General features: G+C 45.6%; 1 protein-coding gene across 2 annotated transcripts in view; it reads left to right on the forward strand.

Annotated features, from left to right (window-relative positions):
• The first annotated feature begins 245 nt into the window (after positions 1–245).
• Positions 246–27,665, forward strand: part of LOC138520073 (heparanase-like) — a 152,022-nt gene continuing 124,602 nt past the window's right edge. For both annotated transcript variants that reach the window (XM_069632598.1, XM_069632599.1), the window contains exons 1-3: positions 246–556; positions 1,893–2,000; positions 2,804–6,828. In XM_069632598.1, the coding sequence (XP_069488699.1) occupies positions 4,114–5,181 (1,068 nt within the window). In that variant the 5' untranslated portion in view covers positions 246–556; positions 1,893–2,000; positions 2,804–4,113 and the 3' untranslated portion in view covers positions 5,182–6,828. The remainder of the gene's footprint in view (positions 557–1,892; positions 2,001–2,803; positions 6,829–27,665) is intronic.

A 27,665-nucleotide genomic window follows, 5' to 3' on the forward strand; every position in this document is an offset into this window, starting at 1 on the left:
CTGACACCAATGTGCGCGGCATTCAGAGTAAGCGGTCAGGTTCACGGGGAGTGCACGCCGTGTGACTATGGAAGCACTTCCTCCCCACACAGCTCTCCCCCCTGCACCTGGGCGGAGCCCCCCCGACCCCCTCTGCCGTGTGCGTAGCGCCGCCAGGTTCCTGTGTTGGTTTCGCTTTGAGTGAGGAAGCGCCGCCTTAGTGTGGAGTCTCCGCCGGTGCGCATCCTCCACACGGCGCCCTGACTGGAAGGCAGCTGACGGAGTCTCTCTCCTCAGAGGGAACCCCGCCTCTGCTCAGCAAACGTTGTCTCTTCTCGGCGGGGTATGAGCAGCGGCTGTGCGGTGCCCCAGAGATGAGGGGCGCCTTCTCCTCGTGGCCGTGGGTGATGCCCCTGCTGGTCCTGACTGTGCGCGCTGCCGCTTGGGATTCCTCAGCGAGGCACGTTGTGGAGTTGAAGGTAGCGCTGGAGGAGATCCACCGAGTCGACCCCAGGTTCCTGTCAGTGACAATCGATGCCAGTCTGGCCGCAGACCCCAAGTACATCGCCTTTTTGGGGTAAGTGGCGGGGGCAGTGCCCTCTCTCCACACCCAGGGTCCACTCAGTTGTGCGTTTTGGTAAACGGGAAATAAGCCCCCATGTTGGGCTATAAACACTGCCGGTCGGTAAGGCACTGTTGATGGATAATATCCAGGGGCACGCCACGACTGATGTTGAATGCTTAAATGTTGAGAGACGTGGCCATAGCTGGGAAGGTAGCTCAACAGGTTGATAGACGGCTGCTGCGATCTTCCCATGGGCGTAATTTTAGGGGGAGGGACAGGGTTGTTTGTCCCCCGCCCCCAACTTTCATGGCACACCATGTTGTCTCCATTCATTTGGCTGGGGCACCTTTTCTTCAGATGTCATCTCCACCGCAACATTTTCAGCAAAGTTTTGTTTCAGCTTGCAAGCTGTCAGGTCACTGGATTGGTATGAGTCCAATCAAAGTAATCACCTACCAGCCCACTGTACAGACAGACTAATGTGTTGCAGGCTATGTCCTGCAGCCTGCTTTAGAGTCACATAAATGATCTGCCACTGTAAAAAGCAGAAGGATCTGTCACTGAAATCTGTAGGCGGTAGGACTGCTTAAAAAGCAGTAGCCTACTGCCTAAATCTATAGGATTGGCAAGTATGTTAGTATAATGAATTCAGTGCTGGCACGGCAGCGGCTTTACATTAGGGAAAGTAAGCAAGCCGCTGATGCCGGCAGCACCAAATTCGTTTTACTAACGTTACATTTTGTCTTTTATAGGTCATGTGGGGGAGGGATTGTAGGCATTTTTACTTCCTGCTGTAAGATAAGTCATCGCCGGTTCCATGTGCCCCTGGCCCCAGCCAGTGTGTCCATGTGCCCCTCGTCACTGTGTCCATTTGCCCCTTGCCCCTCGCCACTGTGTTCATGTGCCCTCCTGAGCCCAGCTTACAGCAACAGCTTATGCAAATTAAACTGCTTAAATTAACCACAGGCAGATGAATTCCAAGTCATTTGTGGCCTGCAGCCTATACATTTTGCAATGCATTTAACTAGGATTTTACCTTGTGACACGACATTATCTAAACTGCTCCTTGCCCGAGCCACACACTCAGCCTGGGCTTGCTGCGGCCTACAGAGCTAGTTCCTAGAGATCCTAGGGCAATGGCGCATAACATAACAACAGTCACAGAAGGTTAATGATGAATCGTTGCCAGGCCTGAAGTCATTCTCTAGGTCTGTCATGTGCAAAGCCTCTGTGGTCCAGTTTGTCTTTGCATGATGCGTGCACCCCATAACTCTAAAACTCTATTAAAAATTAATATGGTCTGGTGTTGCGCAAATTAATCTTTCTGATATTTTGTTATTATTTACAGACCTGCATCTTCGTGTGGGAGTTCCTTCCTTTCTGTGTTCTCAACGCCAGAAAACAGTACCACCATTGAGCAGCTGACATCCAGCCTTATCTGTGAACGCTGTGAGAGGTAAATGAACGTGAAGCAACATATTGAAAATGTACAGCATATGTTAATGATCTGATCTGTTAGTCCTTATCTGTTTATGCATTGCAGCCTTGTCCTAGTTGTCCGAGTTGTTTCAACACTAAAGATGGCTGTTTCTCTTCCATTTAATCAGAGAATACCACAAAATTAACTTCAAACTGTATGACACTGAATGCATGCTTCACTTCAGTTTTTTTGGGACCTGCAGGTTTCCTTTTTTCTTAGGGGCAGAGTTTGAACAGGTTGCAACTGTTAATCCCTCAAATGTAAAGTATTACCCTGACAGATACATACTTGAAATCACTGCTTAGGTATGTACGCAGTGCTCCAGATAAGATTTTGAAGTGGGACTATTGTATTCCCTATTTTGTAAATTTGGAAGTAAAATGATTTTTAGGGAGTAAAAATGTAAATCTAGTTCCCCACGGCAGTATTTTGTAAGCAAGTAAAAATGCTTTAACTGAAAAACAGAAAGGATTTTCTAATTATTGTTGCACCTAGTTACTCATACACATTAAAAGATCATGTGCATGTCTACCGATCGAGCAGTAATAATAGTACTTTCTTCCTTTGGAACTATGTGCGCTACCTCTCCAAACATCCATGGAGCTGTGTGCGTGAAAGCAGGAGCTCAGGGTCCACAGTGTTTGTTTCCTATTTTTTGTTGGGAGTATTTGTAATCTGTTTTTCTTTTTGGGGAGTACTCGCTTATTTTCAGGGAGTACACTGATAAACTTGTAAGCCAAAGCAATACATTTCAGATTTGTCTCCTCTTTGGTATTCAGCGGAAGTGGTCCTCCAAAGAAGAGTGAAGCACAAAAGAAGTCGTGAGGACACTGAGGAATCCATAATTTGCTTGAATAATAGCTTCTTATTTAGCAGTACTAAAAGAACTAACATGTCTACACCTACAGGAAAACGCAAGGATCCAAAACAGAGGTCAATCGTTGATATGTTTTCTCCAAAAGCAAGAGGAGCTGGCCCTACTCCAGGCTCTGATTGAAGCAAGCGCAAGTGGTCTGATGATACCTCAAGTGGCAGTTCAAACACAGCTGCACATGTTGTCCAACCATTGGCCAGCACATCAACTCTTGCAGGCAGCGAAGCTGCTTCTTCAGGTGCAGACAGTGCATCTACATGTGCTGACATTGGTTCACTATCGCCACATGCTGACTCTTTGTCTACAGCTCCACCTTCCTTAGCTGACATAGCATCTCCTTCATTTGTAGTGGCCACTGATGGCTCTTGTTCACGTGCAGACATTGCTGTGACGGTTTCACGTGATGCCGAGGACCTAATCAACACTTCAACGTTCCTGGATAGCGCAGAGTGCTCTTTCAACCCTGATGTTGAGGATTGTTCTTCCCGTATTGGCATGTTTGATGATCCTCCCACTGGTGCTTGCTCTCCAGACATTTCACTCCTCGGGGAGAGCACAAGCAGCTCTTGGTTGCAGAGCGATAACAGTATGCAGATGTGTCTGGCTGAGCAGGGCATTCCAAGAAGATCTCCAGCTCCCAATTTAGATGACAGTGTGGCGACTGATCTGTCCCCAAATCCATGCAGTGACCCTGTACAGCCAAAACTTCCTACATACACTGTAACTGGTTCCCGTAAGTTTAACGGAGACTACAAAACATATCCTTGGGTGGAATATTCCGTTCTGAAAGATAAAGTATACTGCTTTGCATGCAGACATTTTGGTTCTAATTCTGGAGGAGGGGGGCGTGCACGTGGCAATGTTCCATTTGTTGATATTGGCTTCGCTAAATGGGAAAAGACACGTTGTTCTTTAAAGATGCACTCAGATTCTGATAAGCATAAGTCTTCGGTTGTAGCTTGGGCAGACTTTAAGCGTGTACAACAGACTACAGGCCCTCACCACTCAATTGTTTCAATGATAGAAAAGGTTGGGGACCAAGAGATTGAAGAGAATTGTCAACATGTGCTGTAGTTACTAAAGGTTGTATGTGTTTTGGGTCGTCAAGGACTTGCTTTCCGAGCCACAGATGAATCGCAAGACTCCCACAATAAGGGAAACTTCATAGCAATATTGCGTTTGCTGCCTGATAATAATGAACTTCTTAAAGTAAAAATGGCTAGACGATATGGGCAGTACACATCTCCAGAGTATCAAAATGACATGATCTCAGTTGTGGCAAATCTTATACGTCAGAATATCGTTAGGAAAGTGACAAAGCACTTTGCAGTGTTGGTTGATGAAACCAAAGACATTTCGCATAAAGAACAGATGAGCTTTGTGATCCGGTTTGTAGATCAAGATGGGAACATTCAGGAAAAAGCCATGGGATGTTACCACATGGAGAAGTTGGATGCCTCCAGTTTAGCTGCAGCCATTGACAAATCTGTAGGCAATGCTGGCTTTGACTGGAAGAACTGTGTGGCACAATGCGATGATGGGGCATCAGTTATGAGTGGCTGTTTCAATGGAGTGCAAGCGAAAATAAAAGAAATTGCTCCACAGGCAGTTTACATTCACTGTCATGCACATCGTCTAAACCTTGCGTTAGTGCAAACAATCACTAACATACAAACAGTGAAGGATTTTTTCTCAACTTTGCAGGCTGTGTATGTGTTCCTTTCACAAAGTTCTCCTCGGCACACACTCTTTGTAAAAGCTCAAACAGAAAGCGGTCTGGAAGTACAAGAATTAGAAAGACTTTGTGGCACTAGATGTTTTTATTGGTACGTGTGTGTTAAAAAAATACAGGCTCGATTTGAAACCATTATAGTTGTTCTCAGTGTAATAGAATCATCGCAACAACATGACAAGCAGGCTTGTTCAGAAGCCAGAGGACTTCTCCAAAATATGCAGTGCTTTGAGTTTTTGCTAACTTTGTTAAGTATTGAAGCAATTCTGAAAAAGATTTGTGTGTTATCTGATGAACTTCAGAGAAAGCATCTTGATTTGCCAGATGCGAGTCACCTAATTCAAGTGACAAGAACTGCCCTCGTCAACCTTACACAAGAATGCCATTGGGTGAAAATCGTCAATGACGCAACGGAATTGGCAGAAAAATGTGGTATTGAAACAGTTGAAGACCACGACCGCACAGCTTTACCAGTAAGGCAGCACCAACTGAGCAGCAAACTCAAAGAATACCTTGTTGGTACTACTGTAGGGAAGAGGCCTGGACATTAGGAGCACTCTGAGGATCGAATGCCACAGACTGAACGGATAAAGCAAGAGGTGTTTTTCTGCACCTTGGATAGGTTTGTAAGAGAGTTGGATGCTCGTTTTATAGATAACATGGGGCTTATCAAGGCTGCCGGCATGTTCAATCCAAGGGCTAAACATTTCTTGGAGGACTCATCTGCAGATCTTCTTGCTCGGCACTACCTAGGGCCCCAAGTAGATTATACTGCATTGCATTCAGGCCTTGACACTGCAAGGGGCTATTTATCTGGCAAGACTTTAGCAGGTATTCACTCGGTCAGGTACTATCTCAATGAATCTCCAAGAGGCTTTTCTGATGTCCTAAACCTGTTGGATCTGGTTCTTGCATTGCCGATTACAACTGCAACAAATGAGAGGTTCTTCTCCTGTTTGAAAAGAGTTAAAAACTATTTGCGAAAGAGATGTGGAGACAACAGACTTAGTGATTTGTTGGTAATGGCATGTGAACCTATGGAAGTTGAAGAGGTAAATTTAAGTGATGCCATTGACCGATTTGCTGACATGCGACACAGGAGGTATCCTCTGAAAAGATGAACCATTATATTCTTCGACACTGTTAGATTATAGCTCAATTTTCCAGTTAGGTCTTTCTTTTCAAGTCACGCAGACCTAATCAGCACCACATACAGTCTTCAAAACCATCTGCTACTCTCCTACACTACCAGCCTCTTCTCCTCATGAAGTCAGCCATGATACATCGCTCATGCACTACAACCAGTTTGTCTTACCTTCCAAACACTGCATGGTATGCTGTTCAGTTTTGTCAACATCCTATTTTTTACCAGTGAGCTAAGCAACAATGGACCATTACGTCAGAAACATCATGTGTGTCTTTAAAATGGCAGCATCTGCCACACTGCCAGCATCCTACAGATTTTCAGTCTAAGCAACAGCAAGACATTCAATTAGCCTTTTCCTGTGAAGCCAGACAGGCACTACTAGTAGCACAGCCACAAGCATCTGTCAACCGCCAGTCTCTTAGAATCTGAGTAGCCTCCATCAGCATCTTCTTGACAGGTCAGCCAGATGCTGCAGCACAGCTGGAGTCTTGTGTCATGAAAACATTTGCTATCCGATTCCCGCCTGGCTCTTCTTCATTTCCAGTCAAGGAAGCAATGATGAGCCATCTAAGCAGCAACTTCCATTAAGCCAGTCACCAGCTACCCCCCAGCTACAGTTCTGTCTTCACAATGCCAGCACCATATCCTTGATTTGTAGTCAACCCAGCAATGATGAGACACACCCAGTCAGTGCCCTCTGTTAAAACCAGCCCGGCACCATCGGCATCACAGCCAGTATTCTGTGACCTCAAAACAGCACCTGCCATACTTGCAGCACCTTCTCTGCCAAACACCTGCAGCTCCACTACCACAGATCTGTGACCTCAAAACAGCACCTGCCATACTTGCAGCCTCTTCTCTGCCAAACACCTGCAGCTCCACTACAGAGTTCTGTGTCTTCTTGATCTGTTGCCATTGAACACTCACAGACCTCTCCTCTGGTTTCCAGTCACCTAAGCAACAACGTGCCTTCGAGTCAGAATCTTCACCTCACATGCCATTGAAACAGCAGCACCGGCACGTCTGTCAAGCCACTGTTCTGCTCAATCTGGTAAGAAACTACATTTTAAGTCTTATGATCAGAGTGAAGGAAGAGCAACTGTTGGGCATTATCCAAAAATCTATATAATAGTATTAATTGTTGGAATGTGTACCATTGTGGTGCGGGGTGTGGAGGACAATGAACATGTAGGAACAGAAACCTAGGCATATAAAGAGTGTTGGTGAGTGTGGGAGTAATGCAAAATGCAGCCAGGATTTTTTCCCCCATAAAATCTGGGCACTGGACTGGTGAGGCTTTTGGTACTGAAGTTTGTATCACTCAGTAATGCACTGTATGCCTTGAACACATTTTGAACTAATCTTTTGGCAGCCAAAATAACACAAGCAGAAGAGTCATTAAAAACTGAGGATGTCATACATGTTTTCTGGTGAAATATTCTCCAATCTCCCCTTTTATCCTGGCTTTCTCCTATCCCCGTGCCCGCCTATCCGTCCCTGTCCCTCAGAATGTGATTTCGCTCTCTAGTCCTGTTGAAATAACAGGGCAGATCCACATAAAGAGGGGATTGGGGTTCATACACTTCACGTGGCAACATGGACCTTGACACTGATACATATGATGATCCATTCTTGTATGAAATGTCACAATACACTGATATCGTAACCATTTTTTTCTTAATGCACTGAGCGATAATGCTTTATAAGGCCACTTCCTGTGATGTCATGGTGGGGGCGTGGTCAAATGACATCACTTCCTGTACGGGTGTGGTCAAATGACATCACTTCCTGTGGGGGTGTGGTCAAATGACATCACTTCCTGCAATGTCACTCTTGGGGGTGTGGCACTGTGATGTCACTTCCGCTACCCCTGGCATTTTGGTGAAATGACGTCCCTGTTTCCTGTTGCCTTCTGCTGAGTATTCTCGATGTGGCTTTCCCAGTTGAGTTTGCTGTCCAGGGTCACACCAAGGTAGCGGCTGCTGCTCTCCCATTTGATGGTCTCCCCGTTGAGGCTGATGTGTGGGTGCTCCTTGATCTTCTTTCTGGTGAACAGTGTTGCGGTTGTCTTGCTGGTGTTCATTTCTATCCTCCAGTCGCTGTACCACTTCGCAATGGTATCCAATGAAGCTAGCAGGTTCTTCGCCACTTCCTTTTCGCTGAATGACTGGGAGATGACTGCAACATCGTCTGCATACAGCGCCAGGTCGGTCTTGTGGAGATCTGTCGGGATGTCGTTGGTGAAGAGGTTGAACAGGAAGGGTCCGTGGTTCGATCCCTGTGGCACGCCTGCTCGGATGGGATGTGATGAGGACATCTCAGACCGCATGGTGACATGGAAGGTGCGGCCTCCCAGGTAGCTTGCAATCGTCTTCACCAGGTAGTTTGGAAATCCCAGGCCAATCATCTTGTGCAGCAGTCCCTTGTGCCAGACTCGGCGAATGCTTTGGCGACATCCAGGAAGACGATTCCTGTTGACTTCTTGATGTTGAATCCATGGCTGATGGTGTTCACCACTCTTAGTAGCTGATGAGTCGTTGCATGCTCCTTTCGAAATCCAAACTGTTCCTTTGCTAGTAGATTTCTTTCGGAGGTGAAGTCGCTGAGTTGGGCGAGGAGGACCTTCTCCAGGAGCTTCGATAATCCAGAGAGCAGGCTGATGGGGCGGTAGTTCGCTGGATCCCTCAGTGGTTTGCCAGCCTTTGGGAAAACGATGACCCTTGCTTCTTTCCAGGAACTCGGGAAGTGCTGGAGCCTCAGGCATGCATTGAAGATCTCTGTGAGGTGTTCCATTGATGCTGGTGGGAGGTTCTTGATTGCCAGGTTGGTTATTCTGACGCTCCCTGGTGCCTTGGCGTTCGCCAGCTTTTCTGCAAGTCCTGCTACCTCAGAGCTTGTGCACTCCTTGATGTCTTCTGCTCCCAGCCCGGTTCGGTCTTCTGCAAGATACTTCTCAACTGCTTCCTCCACTCACTCTGAGAGCCTACTTACCTTGTTCGGGGTGAACGAAGCCTCCAGTGTCTTGGCAAGGACCTCTGCCTTGTCCTGGTTGCTGCATGCAAGGTGGGTTTGTCCCTGGATTGGTGGGCTTGGCTCCTTCTTCCCAGTCAGGCGACGAGTCATTCTCCACACCGAGTTGTCCGCCTCCTTCAGCTTGGCAGGTGCAACAAAACCTACTTTTTGGGGGAGGCTAACTGATGATGGGAGGAGCCACTTCAGAAGGTGGGCGTGGTAAATGTAGAGGCTCCACCCCCCGTTCTACCCCAAGGGTTTTTTGGCGTGGGGCTCAAGTATTAAATGGTAGCAGGCGGCCCACAATACACCTAAGCAGACACACGCACAATTACACACCCACTAACTCAATTAAATATCCCTTTCACCATACACTCGCACATTTACATGTGCACCCAGCCCCATACATCATACACTCATTCACACACACACTCACTCATTCACACATACAATACATACACACGCCTTGCACACATTAGCACACTATCGGCCCATGTACAACAACACTCCTATCTATATAATAATAATAATAATAATAATAATAATTTAGCATTTATACAGCGCTACGAACCCCCAGGTATCTGAGCGCTGCTTATTATTACCCACAGTACGTGGTGCTCATTTATCGACCTCGGAAGGATGAAAGGCTGAGTATAGCCCTGCCGGGATTCAAACCTGCGTCAGCAGGCTCTGCACAGATGTCAAAGCGAGCACTCTACTCGCTGTGCTATCGGACAGGCTACCCTAAATACACAAGGGAAGCCGGCAGCAGTCGCGGAGGCACACCGCAATAAACCTCTCTCGCCCTCGCTGCTCAGACTTTCACTCCAGAGAGACCACAAACAATAAGACCATGCTGTCCACAGTGGACAAAGAAAAAAGAACGCTGCAGCCGAACTGCATTAAAGCATACTGTACGTATACCTTACACCACCTCTGTGGACACAGGCCAAAGGCACAGCCAAACATCCATGCACAATAGAATGCAGCTATGGCTATGCCCATCCGGTTCTAGCAGCGCATATAGCCGTCCACACTGAAACAACTGACGTACCTCAACACCTCTGCCACTAGCAACTTTGTTGTGACTACCAACATAAGAAAATTCGGTATAGCTGGGCACACATCGAATCTTCAGCAATAGCACTCTATCCTAAACCACCAACAGCGCCCACCCACGTGCCTAACTTTTGGGCTGCTTAATGGAGCCTAGCCAGCCACCTAAGTAAGACCTAAGCCGGCGGAAATGCACACAAGCATCAGTTAATTCAAACTCTTGGATTTTCAACCACATTGACTGCGGTCACTGAGGGCATTCCAGCCACAAAGCACATTGAGGCCATACAGATGGGGAAAGAGCGCTATATAAATAACCAAATACAATACATGCATACATACATAATGAGCTAACATGCAACACCCTTTAACACCGCTAGTTTCAGAAAAGGCTTCCTCGCCTCTCTGAGTAACAAAAAGCAAGTGCATACATCAGCCCCCTCCCCTCGGATGTGAATGAACTCATAGCTTTGGCATATGTTTGCTCGAATCCATGGGTGGGGGCTGATGTGTGCATTTGATGTTTGTTAGGCAGAGAGGCGAGGGAAGCCTTTCTTGAAACTGGCGGCTTTAAAGTGTTGCTGCATTTGTGCAAATACATGTTTCTGCGCGAACACAGCAAGGCTTTAAAGCCGCCGGTTTCGGGGAAGGCTTCTCTCCTCTTTCTGACTAACAAATAGCTATGTGTGGAAGCCCCGCCTCTCAGCTGACATTTCAGGGGGACAGGCCTGAAGACTGTTTAGCTCAGTTGCATTGCACAGCTGGGTCACAGTCCCAGGGCGGAAAAAAACAGGGGGCCTACCTAGGGTTGACAACGTGGTGTTGGTGTGGTGAGCTGTCTTGTGTAGACTTTGTGATGTGGGTGTGGTGTGGAACGAGAGACTGCGGCTAAGTCCATACTCTGAGTGACCACTGGGTGGCCCTGCACACTAGTATTCTTCTGTTTTTGCACGTCTGCCCCACCCAATGGGCTCAACCAGTGACACATCCTGACAAAGGATGACCCTGAAGCACTGCTATAGGTTTGAACCAATGAAGGCATCCATCAGTACCCTGCAGTCACCACTAGGTGTCCCTGTAGCCTGTAGATGGCTGTCGGCTCCCTGCATCAGACAGTGACAACTTCTGGCCAGTAGCTGTCCCTGCCACACCATTGTTTCCATGCAAACCATCAAATCAGGTTAAAATAAAAGGGATAAATGACTGTGTAAATTACATTATGATGGTACCACAAAACAGCAGAGCGGGGCTGAAGGCCCACTTTTTGCCTAAGGTCCCAGAACTTTGAGGTGACTTGCAATATCCTACTATATGGGGTATTTTATTTCTTATAATACATGGCCGCACATTTACCCCACTTTAATACTTGCTTATTCTAATGCAAGAGATCTTATGGTTATTAATAAGTGACTCTGTTAGAAGGAACATAAAACACAATTATGTAGGTTGAAATGTGTTGAAAAGCATGTCAAGCAGTTTCATGCAATATATTTAATATGTGGTTAGATTCTCCCCCCCTCCACTGCGTTAAAAAGTCCAGCGATGCCCTGCAGTGCACCAAACATATAACCAGAACAAGCTCCTTATGAATGTATGGCTGCAAAGCGCCAGAGAACGGGGATTTAGAAGGAAGGCATATGAAAAGGTGGTCCCAATCTTAAGAAGCAGCTGGAAGTCTCTTCTATGATGGCTCGAGCAACAGGCACTGGGATGTCCAAAACCAACTGTAACACATTATTACAGTTGGGATGGTTATGTCATTTCCTTGTTAAAGGTGAGTACTGATGTCACCACTGGTCTCTGATAAGGACATTATTTACAGGGTTTTATACAGATGTTGCAACCTGCCATGCATTATAACAGCTATTATTACAGTGCTCAGAAGCATAAGGAATCCAGCAAGAAAGCGCTATGTTACTCTTAGATCTTTTGCCAACACTGGTCTGTGACTGGCCAGTTTATGACACCCCTACATCAGTGACCCCGTTTCTTCTCTAGCCCTCTAGCCAGCAGGTGTCAATGCTCTGCCAGTGTCTGTCTGCTCTCTCTGTAATCTCAGCCAATCCCAGGCTGCAGTTGAAGAGCAGCGCTGTCAGCAGGTGATTTATTTTAATTAGAGGGGCGTAAGCATTTCCCATGACTCTCTGGGAGTGAGACAGTGCAGCAAATGAGCCGGAACCAACACAGTGTGTTGGGGGGATACAGAGGGGAGTGGAGGTTCTCCATGTGACAAATATTTTAAAATAATGGGTTAAAATGATGCAATTTAAAGCACACTTTATGTAAAGAATTGGGTAAAAAGCCACACAGTTTACAATGACTTTTGCTGTGCAACACATTAACAAATCGATAAGATGCACAAGAAGTGCATATGAGCATTTTCTAATGTATTTTTCTTGATAACTTTGCCACTATTTACCAATATTCTGCAGTGTAAAAAGACATGTTCATGCTGATTGTGCCCATACATGTCCATTCTGGCTGCACCAACATTGCCAATATTTCAACATAAGAAAATATTCATGTTTGCATTGTGCATAATGCCAGTAATGATGCTTGAGGAGACATGCCCACGCTGGCCTTGGCCAATATATTCCAGTATACCCAAGTAAGAGCATACTCTTGTTGAGTTTGACTTTAATGCAAGTAAAAATGGCATGATAGAGAAAGAAAATATGTCCAGAATGGCTGCACAAGTGTAGGCAAGTAGGCCCACATAAAAACACTCATTATGTTGGCTTTTGCCTCAGTGCCAGTATAAAATAGAATGCAACAATAAGAAAACATGTCCAGAATTGCTGCACAAATGCCCCTACCCCCCATATGTATGAACACTCATAATGGTGGCTTTGCACTTAATGGCAGTTTAAAATTCCATACCTTAGTAAGAAAACCTGCCTTGACTGGATGCAACAAAGTAGGCTAGTATATCCGCATACAAGCACTCATCCTGTTGTCTTTGGCCTTAATACCAGCAAAATATGGCAGAGTACGAAAGAAAATATGTCTTTGCTGATTGCACGATGATCCCCTCACCCCATGTAAGAACCCTCAGCTGTACCTCAGAGGCCAGTAAAAAATGCCAAGCAGCAGTAAAAGAACACCTGTCCAGACTGATTGCACGAATGTAGGCAAGCACTGCCACATAAGACAACTTATGTGGGCTTTATCCTTTATGACAGTAACAATTACCAGTAAATAGTAGAACACCTGTCCAGACTGGATGTCCACATTTAGAACAGTGTGGCCACATTAGAGCACTCATCATGTTGTATTTGCCCTTAATGTCAGGTAAAAATGTCAAGTCACAATAGGAAAACATGTCTTTGTTGGCTGCTCAAATGCTCCCCATGAAAGAACACTTATGATGTTGTCTTTTCCCCGAAAGCCAGTATATAATGCCATACCACAGTAGATAATCATGACCCTACTGGCTGTATAAATGCCCCCTATGTAAGAACACTCATCATGTTGGCTTTGCCCTTGACACCAGTATAAAATGCCATGCCACAGTAAGAAAACATGACCTTGCTGCCCCTCCTCCCCATATGTAAGAATACTCATTATGTTGTATTTGCACTTTAATACTAGTATAAGCTGCCATGCCAGAGTAAGGAAACATGTCCTTGTTGGCTGCACAAATATCCCTGAAATGTATAAATACTCATCATTTTGGCTTGGCCCTTAATGCCAGTATAAAATGGCATGCCACAGTAAGAAAACATGTTCTTGCTGGCTACACAAATGCCCCCATATGCATGAACATTCATCATGTTGTTTTTGCCCTTAATTACAGTTATACATTCCATGCCTTAGTATGCAGGCTGAGAAATATATGGCCATGTAAGATCACTCATCATGTTGCCTGTAAGAAAACATGTGTTTGCTGGGTGCCCAAGCACCTGCAAGGAAACTCCTTGTGTTGGCTTTGCCCTAAATACCTATATGAAATGCCATGCCACTGCAAGAACACGTCTTTGCTAGCAGCAGGCATCTCCCCATGTAAGAAAACCTCAAGTATGTCTTGCCATTAGCGCCTTTGTAAAATGCAACGGTCTAGTAAATAACATGTTTCTGGCTGCTGCGTGACCAAACCCCAGCCTTGCACACTTACAGCTTCGCCTTCAAGCAGTCATTCAAACGCGAACCCAGAATATTTGCAATGCATTCTCATGCATACACACCCACTCCCATGCACAACATTTACAGTGCACTCGTATAAGTGCACTCACTTACACAGACACCCCTTGCCTGCACACATACATACATACATACATATGCATCTTGCATCCAGGCATAGACACATATATAAAAAAAAAAATTGACCTGTTCCCCAGACTGACCCCTGTTCTGCAGGTCTTTGGCTCCCTAGTTCCAAGCAGGATGGAACCAGGAAGGGCTTCTGACGTGGGCAGCGGAGCCGCCGCACCTCCATTTTGCAACCAACATAGACCTAAATGGGCAGCATGAGCACCCCCTACTTACATTAAGGCCTGCTGTTTCCCAGCCTAAATCCCCAATGGGCCATGCAAGGCTGGTGAAGCAAACCCCCCTCTGGCCTTGCATAACCTGCTGGGAATGCATGTTGGGAGACTGAAATATTAAGGGAAACCCTGCTTCATTTTATATTTTTGGTGGCTCCTCTGGGATGGGGCTGGTCAGTGCCCCATCACCTATTATTTATGCACAGCCCCAGAAACAGAACCCATTCCGATATCCTGTCGCTTGTCGGGATATCACCCTTCACGTTCTTAGATTCAAAGCGATTTGAAATCCCATCTCAAGCCTGGGCAACCGGGCCCTCGAAATCAAAAGACTGAACTCTGGTTAAACTTTCTGAACAAAGAAGAGCCAAACACCTGATGAAGGTCATCAGCCATACATGGAGGAATTGTTGGTACAGTCACTAGTGGCTGGCCGGGACCGGAGACATGAACGACAGTAATAGCCCTGAAGAAGACAAGGGGGGGGGGTCATTCCGAGTTTGGAGGCAGCCATGATGCTATTAGCACCATGGCTGCCTCCAAACTCTTAGCACCATGGCTGCCTCCAAACTCGGGTCTGGGTAGGCAGAATGGGGATTTACCGGGAAATTCCGACCTATGCGGACCCGGTAAGTCCCCATGCCAAATACCATTCCCCATTCCCATACAAGCCCCCATAGGGCTCAATGGGCTCAATGGGCTCAATGGGAATGGGGAAGAGGCTAATAACGTTATTAGCTCCAAGGTCCCTTAACGGGTCCCGCTAAGAACGGCTGGTCAGACCAGCCGTTCCTGGTGGGACCCGCTAAGGGACCTCGGAATAGGGCGGTTGGGGGTTACCGGCACCGGCATCCTTACCGGTGCCGGTAGCCCCTTACCACCCAACTCGGAATGACCCCCAGGGTCTTTTTTAACAGCATGGCTATTTTTTTAAAACAGTTTTCACTAGTCTGCATTTAGATATTGAAAACCAGATGATTGAAGAAATAGGAGACTGATTGCTCCGTGATGAGTAATGATCACTACATCTATATGTTCTCAGAGTGTATATGACAATTATTTTTGACATCCCAAAGAATCATCATCTGAATTATTAAGTGAACAGGTGTTTTTCTCCCTGTTTTATTGGAAAGGATGATTAATTCTATATTAATGTCACGCTGAACCTGTTGATAACGTCTTCTCTTTCTTCTCCAGGTGTTTCTAAACATGTCCTTAAATGGTTTCATTCTTATCTCTCAGATCGCTCCTTTTCAGTCACCTTGGCAAGAAGTCATCTTCCTCCTTTCCGCAGCAATATGGTGTCCCTCAAGAGTCAGTTCTTGGTCCATTCCTCTTCTCACTCTACCTCTTCTCTGCTGATATTGTCAACTCCTTTGATCTTTCTTGCCACTTTAATCCAGATGACTCTCAGATCTATCTGTTTTTTTTCCTCTTACTCAGGCTCTCTGGGCCTGATTTACAAAAGCGCTGTTGAATGGGAACGACGCTTTGTAAATCAGGCCTTACCCGCAGTAGAATCACTGTCTTGTCATTTTCTATCCAATCTTGGATGCATTCCCTTTTCCTACATCTCAACTTCTAAAAAACGGAAAAATCTCGATTTCCCCTCCTCTACTATCTCAACCCTTGTCCCTCCCTCCTCCATTTCCTTTCCCCCGTCCCTAATTCCTATATCTTTGTACGTTCGTAATCTGGGTATTATTTTTAACTCCTCTTTCTTGGTTTCCATCCATACCTCTCATATCGCCTGCTCCTGCAGTCTTCCGCTCTATGCTTGCCCCTTCCTTACTTTTATTGCTACTAAACTCCTCATCTCTACTTCAGTTCTCCCACGTCTTGACTACTGCTCTGCTCTCCTGATTGGTCTCACTCCTCATCGTTCCGACTTCAATTCCTCCATTCACACTCTTTTTCTTCTCACTGCTTCTTCCTCTATTTCTGCCTCTCTTCAATCCATTTCTTGTCTTTCCTTTGAATCTCGGCTACTCTTTTTCTTTCCTATACCTTATCTAGAGCTGGGGAATCCCGGCGGGTCTTCTTAATATCCTGGTTCATCTGCATTCAAACACCACGATAAATGTACGATTAGACCAAAAGGGGGTGTTATCCTAGTAGATCGATACCCGAAGGGGCTTGCGGCAGAGCTGCATCCTAGCCCCATCCCTTTTTAACATGTATATTTCGGATATAGGTGACAGTCTCAAAACCTGTGGATTAGCATCACCTAAAATTGGCTCTCAGCATGTGAAGTGGTTAGCCTATGCTGGCGATGTCCTGCTCATCGATTTCAACCAAATCGTCCCCCAGCAACTTTTCAGGGGTAGCAAGGACTTTGCGGCTAGTAATTACTTAACTATTAATAAAAGGAAAACAAAGGTGCTAAAACTAGGCCCCTCAGCAAAACACATCAAATTTGTTTGGAGTCTTGAGTCTACAACCCTTGAAGTGGTAGATCGTTTTACATTTTTGGGGTTACCAGTTTTCAGATCGCCTAATAAAGCAGCAATGAGAGCCAACCTGCACGCAAAAGTGGAAATATTGAATCCCAAAAGGCGTATGATTTTAGCTCAATATGGGCGCTAATCACTAGGACCTGAGTTGAAATTTTACACTGCAAAAGTGGTACCTCAAATCAATTTCGGTCTAGAAACAATGCTTTGGTTAAATTGGCAAGAGGTTGGAGGAACAGAGACGGGGTTGTGGAGAAGTGTGCTCCAACTACCACACTGCGTGACTAGAGCTGCGATTAGAAATGAGTTAGGATTAGTTTAATCAAAAGTGAGAGTCATTTGGAGTGCAAGGTCACTCTTGGGTAAGATCTTAAGCCTTCCTACGAATTCTAGTTGCCATGATATACGGGATGTTTTATGAATGCAAGGCAATGCTCTCATGATGCAGTTCTGCACAAAATGTAATGAAATACTGAAGAGTCTTGAGTTTACACAAGAAATGCTGGTGTTGAGCCCAGTTAAAGTGAAAATGAAGCTATGGGCTTTGGGATTGAATCTCCACACGAGAGGAAGTGGGTATTGTCACATTATATCATAATCTCCTGTTAGAACCTAGGCTTTGGGATTGGATCTCCACACTAGAGGCGGTGGGTACAGTGACATTGTTAGAGCCTAGGCTTTGGGATTGGATCTCCACGCGAGAGGCAGTGGGTACAGTGATATTATATCATAATCTCCTGTTAGAACCTAGGCATTGGGATTGGAATTCCACGCGAGAGGCGGTGAGTACACTGACATTATATCATAATCTCCTGTTAGAACCCAGGCTTTGGGATTGAATCTCCCCACGAGAAGCAGTGGGTACGGTCACATTATATCATAATCTCCTGTTAGAGCCTAGGCTTTGGGATTCAATCTCCCCACGAGAAGCAGTGGGTACGGTCACATTATTTCATAATCTCCTGTTAGAGCCTAGGCTTTGGGATTGAATCTCCACACGAGAGGCAGTGGGCATTGTCACATTATATCATAATCTCCTGTTAGAGCCTAGGCTTTGGGATTGAAAATCCCCACGAGAAGCAGTGGGTACGGTCACATTATTTCATAATCTCCTGTTAGAGCCTAGGCTTTGGGATTGAATCTCCCCACTAGAAGCAGTGGGTACGGTCACATTATATCATAATCTCCTGTTAGAGCCTAGGCTTTGGGATTGAATCTCCCCACGAGAAGCAGTGGGTACGGTCACATTATATCATAATCTCCTGTTAGAGCCCAGGCATTGGGATTGGATCTCCACATGAGAGGCAGTGAGTATGATGACATTGTTAGAACCTAGGCTTTGGGATTGGATCTCCACGCGAGAGGCAGTGGGTACAGTGACATTATATCATAATCTCCTGTTAGAACCCAGGTTTTGGGATTGAATCTCCCCACGAGAAGCAGTGGGTACGGTCACATTATATCATAATCTCCTGTTAGAGCCTAGGCTTTGGGATTGAATCTCCCCACGAGAAGCAGTGGGTACGGTCACATTATATCATAATCTCCTGTTAGAACCTAGGCTTTGGGATTGAATCTCCACACGAGAGGCAGTGGGTACGGTCACATTATATCATAATCTCGTGTTAGAACCTAGGCTTTGGGATTCAATCTCCCCATGAGAAGCAGTGGGTACAATGACATTGTTAGAGCCTAGGCTTTGGGATTGAATCTCCACACGAGAGGCAGTGGGTACGGTCACATTATATCATAATCTCCTGTTAGAGCCTAGGCTTTGGGATTGAATCTCCCCACGAGAAGCAGTGGGTACGGTCACATTATATCATAATCTCCTGTTAGAACCTAGGCTTTGGGATTGAATCTCCACACGAGAGGCAGTGGGTACGGTCACATTATATCATAATCTCCTGTTAGAACCTAGGCTTTGGGATTGGATCTCCACGCGAGAGGCAGTGAGTACACTGACATTATATCATAATCTCCTGTTAGAACCTATGCTTTGGGATTGGATCTCCCCACGAGAAGCAGTGGGTACGGTCACATTATATCATAATCTCCTGTTAGAACCTAGGCTTTGGGATTGAATCTCCCCACGAGAAGCAGTGGGTACGGTCACATTATATCATAATCTCCTGTTAGAACCTAGGCTTTGGGATTGGATCTCCACGCGAGAGGCGGTGAGTACACTGACATTATATCATAATCTCCTGTTAGAACCTAGGCTTTGGGATTGAATCTCCACACGAGAGGCAGTGGGTATTGTCACATTATATCATAATCTCCTGTTAGAACCTAGGCTTTGGGATTGGATCTCCACACGAGAGGCGTAGAGTACACTGACATTATATCATAATCTCCTGTTAGAACCTAGTCTTTGGGATTGAATCTCCACACGAGAGGCAGTGGGTATTGTCACATTATATCATAATCTCCTGTTAGAACCTAGGCTTTGGGATTGAATCTCCCCACGCGAAGCAGTGGGTACGGTCACATTATATCATGATCTCCTGTTAGAACCTAGGCTTTGGGATTGAATCTCCCCACGAGAAGCAGTGGGTACGGTCACATTATATCATAATCTCCTGTTAGAACCTAGGCTTTGGGATTGAATCTCCACACGAGAGGCAGTGGGTACGGTCACATTATATCATAATCTCCTGTTAGAGCCTAGGCTTTGGGATTGAATCTCCCCACGAGAAGCAGTGGGTACGGTCACATTATATCATAATCTCCTGTTAGAACCTAGGCTTTGGGATTGAATCTCCCCACGAGAAGCAGTGGGTACGGTCACATTATATCATAATCTCCTGTTAGAACCTAGGCTTTGGGATTGGATCTCCACGCGAGAGGCGGTGAGTACACTGACATTATATCATAATCTCCTGTTAGAACCTAGGCTTTGGGATTGAATCTCCACACGAGAGGCAGTGGGTATTGTCACATTATATCATAATCTCCTGTTAGAACCTAGGCTTTGGGATTGGATCTCCACACGAGAGGCGTTGAGTACACTGACATTATATCATAATCTCCTGTTAGAACATAGGCTTTGGGATTGAATCTCCACACGAGAGGCAGTGGGTATTGTCACATTATATCATAATCTCCTGTTAGAACCTAGGCTTTGGGATTCAATCTCCCCACGCGAAGCAGTGGGTACGGTCACATTATATCATGATCTCCTGTTAGAACCTAGGCTTTGGGATTGAATCTCCACACGAGAAGCAGTGGGTACGGTCACATTATATCATAATCTCCTGTTAGAGCCTAGGCTTTGGGATTCAATCTCCCCACGAGAAGCAGTGGGTACGGTCACATTATATCATAATCTCCTGTTAGAACCTAGGCTTTGGGATTCAATCTCCCCACGAGAAGCAGTGGGTACGGTCACATTATATCATAATCTCCTGTTAGAGCCTAGGCTTTGGGATTCAATCTCCCCACGAGAAGCAGTGGGTACGGTCACATTATATCATAATCTCCTGTTAGAGCCTAGGCTTTGGGATTCAATCTCCCCACGAGAAGCAGTGGGTACGGTCGCATTATATCATAATCTCCTGTTAGAGCCTAGGCATTGGGATTGGATCTCCACGCGAGAGGCGGTGAGTACACTGACATTATATCATAATCTCCTGTTAGAACCTAGGCTTTGGGATTGAATCTCCACACGAGAGGCAGTGGGTATTGTCACATTATATCATAATCTCCTGTTAGAGCCTAGGCTTTGGGATTCAATCTCCCCACGAGAAGCAGTGGGTACGGTCACATTATATCATAATCTCCTGTTAGAACCTAGGCTTTGGGATTCAATCTCCCCACGAGAAGCAGTGGGTACGGTCACATTATATCATAATCTCCTGTTAGAGCCTAGGCTTTGGGATTCAATCTCCCCACGAGAAGCAGTGGGTACGGTCACATTATATCATAATCTCCTGTTAGAGCCTAGGCTTTGGGATTCAATCTCCCCACGAGAAGCAGTGGGTACGGTCACATTATATCATAATCTCCTGTTAGAGCCTAGGCATTGGGATTGGATCTCCACGCGAGAGGCGGTGAGTACACTGACATTATATCATAATCTCCTGTTAGAACCTAGGCTTTGGGATTGAATCTCCACACGAGAGGCAGTGGGTATTGTCACATTATATCATAATCTCCTGTTAGAACCTAGGCTTTGGGATTGGATCTCCACACGAGAGGCGTTGAGTACACTGACATTATATCATAATCTCCTGTTAGAACCTAGGCTTTGGGATTGAATCTCCACACGAGAGGCAGTGGGTACTGTAACATTATATCATAATCTCCTGTTAGAACCAAGGCTTTGGGATTGGATCTCCACACGAGAGGCAGTGGGTATGATGACATTGTTAGAACCTAGGCTTTGGGATTGGATCTCCATGCGAGAGGCGGTGAGTACACTGACATTATATCATAATCTCCTGTTAGAACCTAGGCTTTGGGATTGAATCTCCACACGAGAGGCAGTGGGTATTGTCAAATTATATCATAATCTCCTGTTAGAACCTAGGCTTTGGGATTGGATCTCCACACGAGAGGCGTTGAGTACACTGACATTATATCATAATCTCCTTTTAGAACCTAGGCTTTGGGATTGAATCTCCACACGAGAGGCAGTGGGTATTGTCACATTATATCATAATCTCCTGTTAGAACCAAGGCTTTGGGATTGGATCTCCACACTAGAGGCGGTGAGTACACTGACATTATATCATAATCTCCTGTTAGAACCTAGGCTTTGGGATTGAATCTCCACACGAGAGGCAGTGGGCATTGTCACATTATATCATAATCTCCTGTTAGAACCTAGGCTTTGTGATTGGATCTCCACACGAGAGGCGGTGAGTACACTGACAATATATCATAATCTCCTGTTAGAACCTAGGCTTTGGGATTGAATCTCCACACGAGAGGCAGTGGGTATGATGACATTGTTAGAACCTAGGCTTTGGGATTGGATCTCCATGCGAGAGGCGGTGAATACACTGACATTATATCATAATGTCCTGTTAGAACCTAGGGTTTGGGATTGAATCTCCACACGAGAGGTAGTGGATATTGTCACATTATATCATAATCTCCTGTTAGAACCTAGGCTTTGGGATTGAAAATCCCCATGAGAAGCAGTGGGTACGGTCACATTATATCATAATCTCCTGTTAGAACCCAGGCTTTGGGATTGAATCTCCCCACGAGAAGCAGTGGGTACGGTCACATTATATCATAATCTCCTGTTAGAGCCTAGGCTTTGGGATTGGATCTCCACGCGAGAGGCGGTGGGTACAGTGACATTATATCATAATCTCCTGTTAGAGCCTAGGCTTTGGGATTGGATCTCCACATGATAGGCAGTGGGTACGATGACATTGTTAGAACCTAGGCTTTGGGATTGGATCTCCACGCGAGAGGCAGTGAGTACAGTGACATTATATCATAATCTCCTGTTAGAACCCAGGCTTTGGGATTGAATCTCCCCACGAGAAGCAGTGGGTACGGTCACATTATATCATAATCTCCTGTTAGAGCCTAGGCTTTGGGATTGAATCTCCCCACGAGAAGCAGTGGGTACGGTCACATTATATCATAATCTCCTGTTAGAACCTAGGCTTTGGTATTGAATCTCCACACGAGAGGCAGTGAGTACGGTCACATTATATCATAATCTCCTGTTAGAACCTAGGCTTTGGGATTCAATCTCCCCACGAGAAGCAGTGGGTACGATGACATTGTTAGAGCCTAGGCTTTGGGATTGAATCTCCACATGAGAGGCAGTGGGTACGGTCACATTATATCATAATCTCCTGTTAGAGCCTAGGCTTTGGGATTGAATCTCCCCACGAGAAGCAGTGGGTACGGTCACATTATATCATAATCTCCTGTTAGAACCTAGGCTTTGGGATTGAATCTCCACACGAAAGGCAGTGGGTACGGTCACATTATATCATAATCTCCTGTTAGAACCTAGGCTTTGGGATTGGATCTCCACATGAGAGGCAGCGGGTACGATGACATTGTTAGAACCTAGGCTTTGGGATTGGATCTCCACGCAAGAGGCAGTAGGTACAGTGACAGGCTATGGGATTGAATCTCCCCACTAGAAGCAGTGGGTACGGTCACATTATATCATAATCTCCTGTTAGAGCATAGGCTTTGGATTGAATCTCCACACGAGAGGCAGTGGGTACGGTCACATTATATCATAATCTCCTGTTAGAACCTAGGCTTTGGGATTCAATCTCCCCACGAGAAGCAGTGGGTACGATGACATTGTTAGAGCCTAGGCTTTGGGATTGAATCTCCACATGAGAGGCAGTGGGTACGGTCACATTATATCATAATCTCCTGTTAGAGCCTAGGTTTTGGGATTGAATCTCCACACGAGAGGCAGTGGGTACTGTCACATTATATCATAATCTCCTGTTAGAACCAAGGCTTTGGGATTGGATCTCCACACGAGAGGCAGTGGGTATGATGACATTGTTAGAACCTAGGCTTTGGGATTGGATCTCCATGCGAGAGGCGGTGAGTACACTGACATTATATCATAATCTCCTGTTAGAACCTAGGCTTTGGGATTGAATCTCCACACGAGAGGCAGTGGGTATTGTCACATTATATCATAATCTCCTGTTAGAACCTAGGCTTTGGGATTGGATCTCCACACGAGAGGCGTTGAGTACACTGACATTATATCATAATCTCCTGTTAGAACCTAGGCTTTGGGAATGAATCTCCACACGAGAGGCAGTGCGTATTGTCACATTATATCATAATCTCCTGTTACAACCAAGGCTTTGGGATTGGATCTCCACACTAGAGGCGGTGAGTACACTGACATTATATCATAATCTCCTGTTAGAACCTAGGCTTTGGGATTGAATCTCCACACGAGAGGCAGTGGGCATTGTCACATTATATCATAATCTCCTGTTAGAACCTAGGCTTTGTGATTGGATCTCCACACGAGAGGCAGTGAGTACACTGACAATATATCATAATCTCCTGTTAGAACCTAGGCTTTGGGATTGAATCTCCATACGAGAGGCAGTGGGTATGATGACATTGTTAGAACCTAGGCTTTGGGATTGGATCTCCATGCGAGAGGCGGTGAATACACTGACATTATATCATAATATCCTGTTAGAACCTAGGGTTTGGGATTGAATCTCCACACGAGAGGTAGTGGATATTGTCACATTATATCATAATCTCCTGTTAGAACCTAGGCTTTGGGATTGAATCTCCCCACGAGAAGCAGTGGGTACAGTCACATTATATCATAATCTCCTGTTAGAGCCTAGGCTTTGGGATTGGATCTCTACGCGAGAGGCGGTGGGTACAGTGACATTATATCATAATCTCCTGTTAGAGCCTAGGCTTTGGGATTGGATCTCCACATGAGAGGCAGTGGGTACGATGACATTGTTAGAACCTAGGCTTTGGGATTGGATCTCCACGCGAGAGGCAGTGGGTAAAGTGACATTATATCATAATCTCCTGTTAGAACCCAGGCTTTGGGATTGAATCTCCCCACGAGAAGCAGTGGGTACGGTCACATTATATCATAATCTCCTGTTAGAGCCTAGGCTTTGGGATTGAATCTCCCCACGAGAAGCAGTGGGTACGGTCACATTATATCATAATCTCCTGTTAGAACCTAGGCTTTGGGATTGGATCTCCACGCGAGAGGCAGTAGGTACAGTGACAGGCTTTGGGATTGAATCTCCCCACTAGAAGCAGTGGGTACGGTCACATTATATCATAATCTCCTGTTATAGCATAGGCTTTGGGATTGAATCTCCACACGAGAGGCAGTGGGTACGGTCACATTATATCATAATCTCCTGTTAGAACCTAGGCTTTGGGATTCAATCTCCCCACGAGAAGCAGTGGGTACGATGACATTGTTAGAGCCTAGGCTTTGGGATTGAATCTCCACATGAGAGGCAGTGGGTACGGTCACATTATATCATAATCTCCTGTTAGAGCCTAGGCTTTGGGATTGAATCTCCCCACGAGAAGCAGTGGGTACGGTCACATTATATCATAATCTCCTGTTAGAACCTAGGCTTTGGGATTGAATCTCCACACGAGAGGCAGTGGGTACAGTCACATTATATCATAATCTCCTGTTAGAACCTAGGCTTTGGGATTCAATCTCCCCACGAGAAGCAGTGGGTATGGTCACATTATATCATAATCTCCTGTTAGAACCTAGGCTTTGGGATTGAATCTCCCCACGAGAAGCAGTGGGTACGGTCACATTATATCATAATCTCCTGTTAGAACCTAGGCTTTGGGATTGAATCTCCACACGAGAGGCAGTGGGTACAGTCAAATTATATCATAATCTCCTGTTAGAGCCTAGGCTTTGGGATTCAATCTTCCCACGAGAAACAGTGGGTATGGTCACATTATATCATAATCTACTGTTAGAGCCTAGGCATTGGGATTGGATCTCCACGCGAGAGGCGGGGTGTACACTGACATTATATCATAATCTCCTGTTAGAACCTAGGCTTTGGGATTGGATCTCCACACGAGAGGCGTTGAGTACACTGACATTATATCATAATCTCCTGTTAGAACCTAGGCTTTGGGATTGAATCTCCACACGAGAGGCAGTGGGTATTGTCACATTATATCATAATCTCCTGTTAGAACCAAGGCTTTGGGATTGGATCTCCACACGAGAGGCAGTGAGTACACTGACAATATATCATAATCTCCTGTTAGAACCTAGGCTTTGGGATTGAATCTCCACACGAGAGGCAGTGGGTATGATGACATTGTTAAAACCTTGGCTTTGGGATTGGATCTCCATGCGGGAGGCAGTGAGTACACTGACATTATATCATAATCTCCTGTTAGAACCTAGGCTTTGGGATTGAATCTCCACACGAGAGGCAGTGGGTATGATGACATTGTTATAACCTAGGCTTTGGGATTGGATCTCCATGTGAGAGGCGGTGAGTACACTGACATTATATCATAATCTCCTGTTAGAACCTAGGGTTTGGGATTGAATCTCCACACGAGAGGCAGTGGGCATTGTCACATTATATCATAATCTCCTGTTAGAACCTAGGCTTTGGGATTGAAAATCCCCACGAGAAGCAGTGGGTACGGTCACATTATATCATAATCTCCTGTTAGAGCCTAGGCTTTCAGATTGAATCTCCCCACGAGATGCAGTGGGTACGGTTACATTATATCATAATCTCCTGTTAGAGCCTAGGCTTTGGGATTGGATCTCTACACTAGAGGCGGCGGGTACAGTGACATTATATCATAATCTCCTGTTAGAACCCAGGCTTTGGGATTGAATCTCCACATGAGAGGCAGTGAGTACGATGACATTGTTAGAACCTAGGCTTTGGGATTGGATCTCCACGCGAGAGGCAGTGGGTACAGTGACATTATATCATAATCTCCTGTTAGAACCCAGGCTTTGGGATTGAATCTCCCCACGAGAAGCAGTGGGTACGGTCACATTATATCATAATCTCCTGTTAGAGCCTAGGCTTTGGGATTGAATCTCCCCACGAGAAGCAGTCGGTACGGTCACATTATATCATAATCTCCTGTTAGAACCTAGGCTTTGGGATTGAATCTCCACACGAGAGGCATTGGCTACGGTCACATTATATCATAATCTCCTGTTAGAACCTAGGCTTTGGGATTCAATCTCCCCATGAGAAGCAGTGGGTACGATGACATTGTTAGAGCCTAGGCTTTGGGATTGAATCTCCACACGAGAGGCAGTGGGTACGGTCACATTATATCATAATCTCCTGTTAGAGCCTAGGCTTTGGGATTGAATCTCCCCACGATAAGCAGTGGGTACGGTCACATTATATCATAATCTCCTGTTAGAACCTAGGCTTTGGGATTGAATCTCCACACGAGAGCCAGTGGGCATTGTCACATTATATCATAATCTCCTGTTAGAACCTAGGCTTTGGGATTGGATCTCCACACGAGAGCCGGTGAGTACACTGACATTATATCATAATCTCCTGTTAGAACCTAGGCTTTGGGATTGAATCTCCACACGAGAGGCAGTGGGTATGATGACATTGTTAGAACCTTGGCTTTGGGATTGGATCTCCATGCGGGAGGCAGTGAGTACACTGACATTATATCATAATCTCCTGTTAGAACCTAGGCTTTGGGATTGAATCTCCACACGAGAGGCAGTGGGTATGATGACATTGTTATAACCTAGGCTTTGGGATTGGATCTCCATGTGAGAGGCGGTGAGTACACTGACATTATATCATAATCTCCTGTTAGAACCTAGGGTTTGGGATTGAATCTCCACACGAGAGGCAGTGGGCATTGTCACATTATATCATAATCTCCTGTTAGAGCCTAGGCTTTGGGATTGAAAATCCCCACGAGAAGCAGTGGGTACGGTCACATTATATCATAATCTCCTGTTAGAGCCTAGGCTTTCGGATTGAATCTCCCCACGAGATGCAGTGGGTACGGTCACATTATATCATAATCTCCTGTTAGAGCCTAGGCTTTGGGATTGGATCTCTACACTAGAGGCGGCGGGTACAGTGACATTATATCATAATCTCCTGTTAGAACCCAGGCTTTGGGATTGAATCTCCACATGAGAGGCAGTGAGTACGATGACATTGTTAGAACCTAGGCTTTGGGATTGGATCTCCACGCGAGAGACAGTGGGTACAGTGACATTATATCATAATCTCCTGTTAGAACCCAGGCTTTGGGATTGAATCTTCCCACGAGAAGCAGTGGGTACGGTCACATTATATCATAATATCCTGTTAGAGCCTAGGCTTTGGGATTGAATCTCCCCACGAGAAGCAGTCGGTACGGTCACATTA

Source organism: Ambystoma mexicanum, chromosome 13 (genome assembly GCF_040938575.1).
Source record: "Ambystoma mexicanum isolate Mex_15411 chromosome 13, UKY_AmexF1_1, whole genome shotgun sequence".
In the NCBI taxonomy this organism is placed as follows: Eukaryota; Metazoa; Chordata; class Amphibia; order Caudata; family Ambystomatidae; genus Ambystoma; species Ambystoma mexicanum.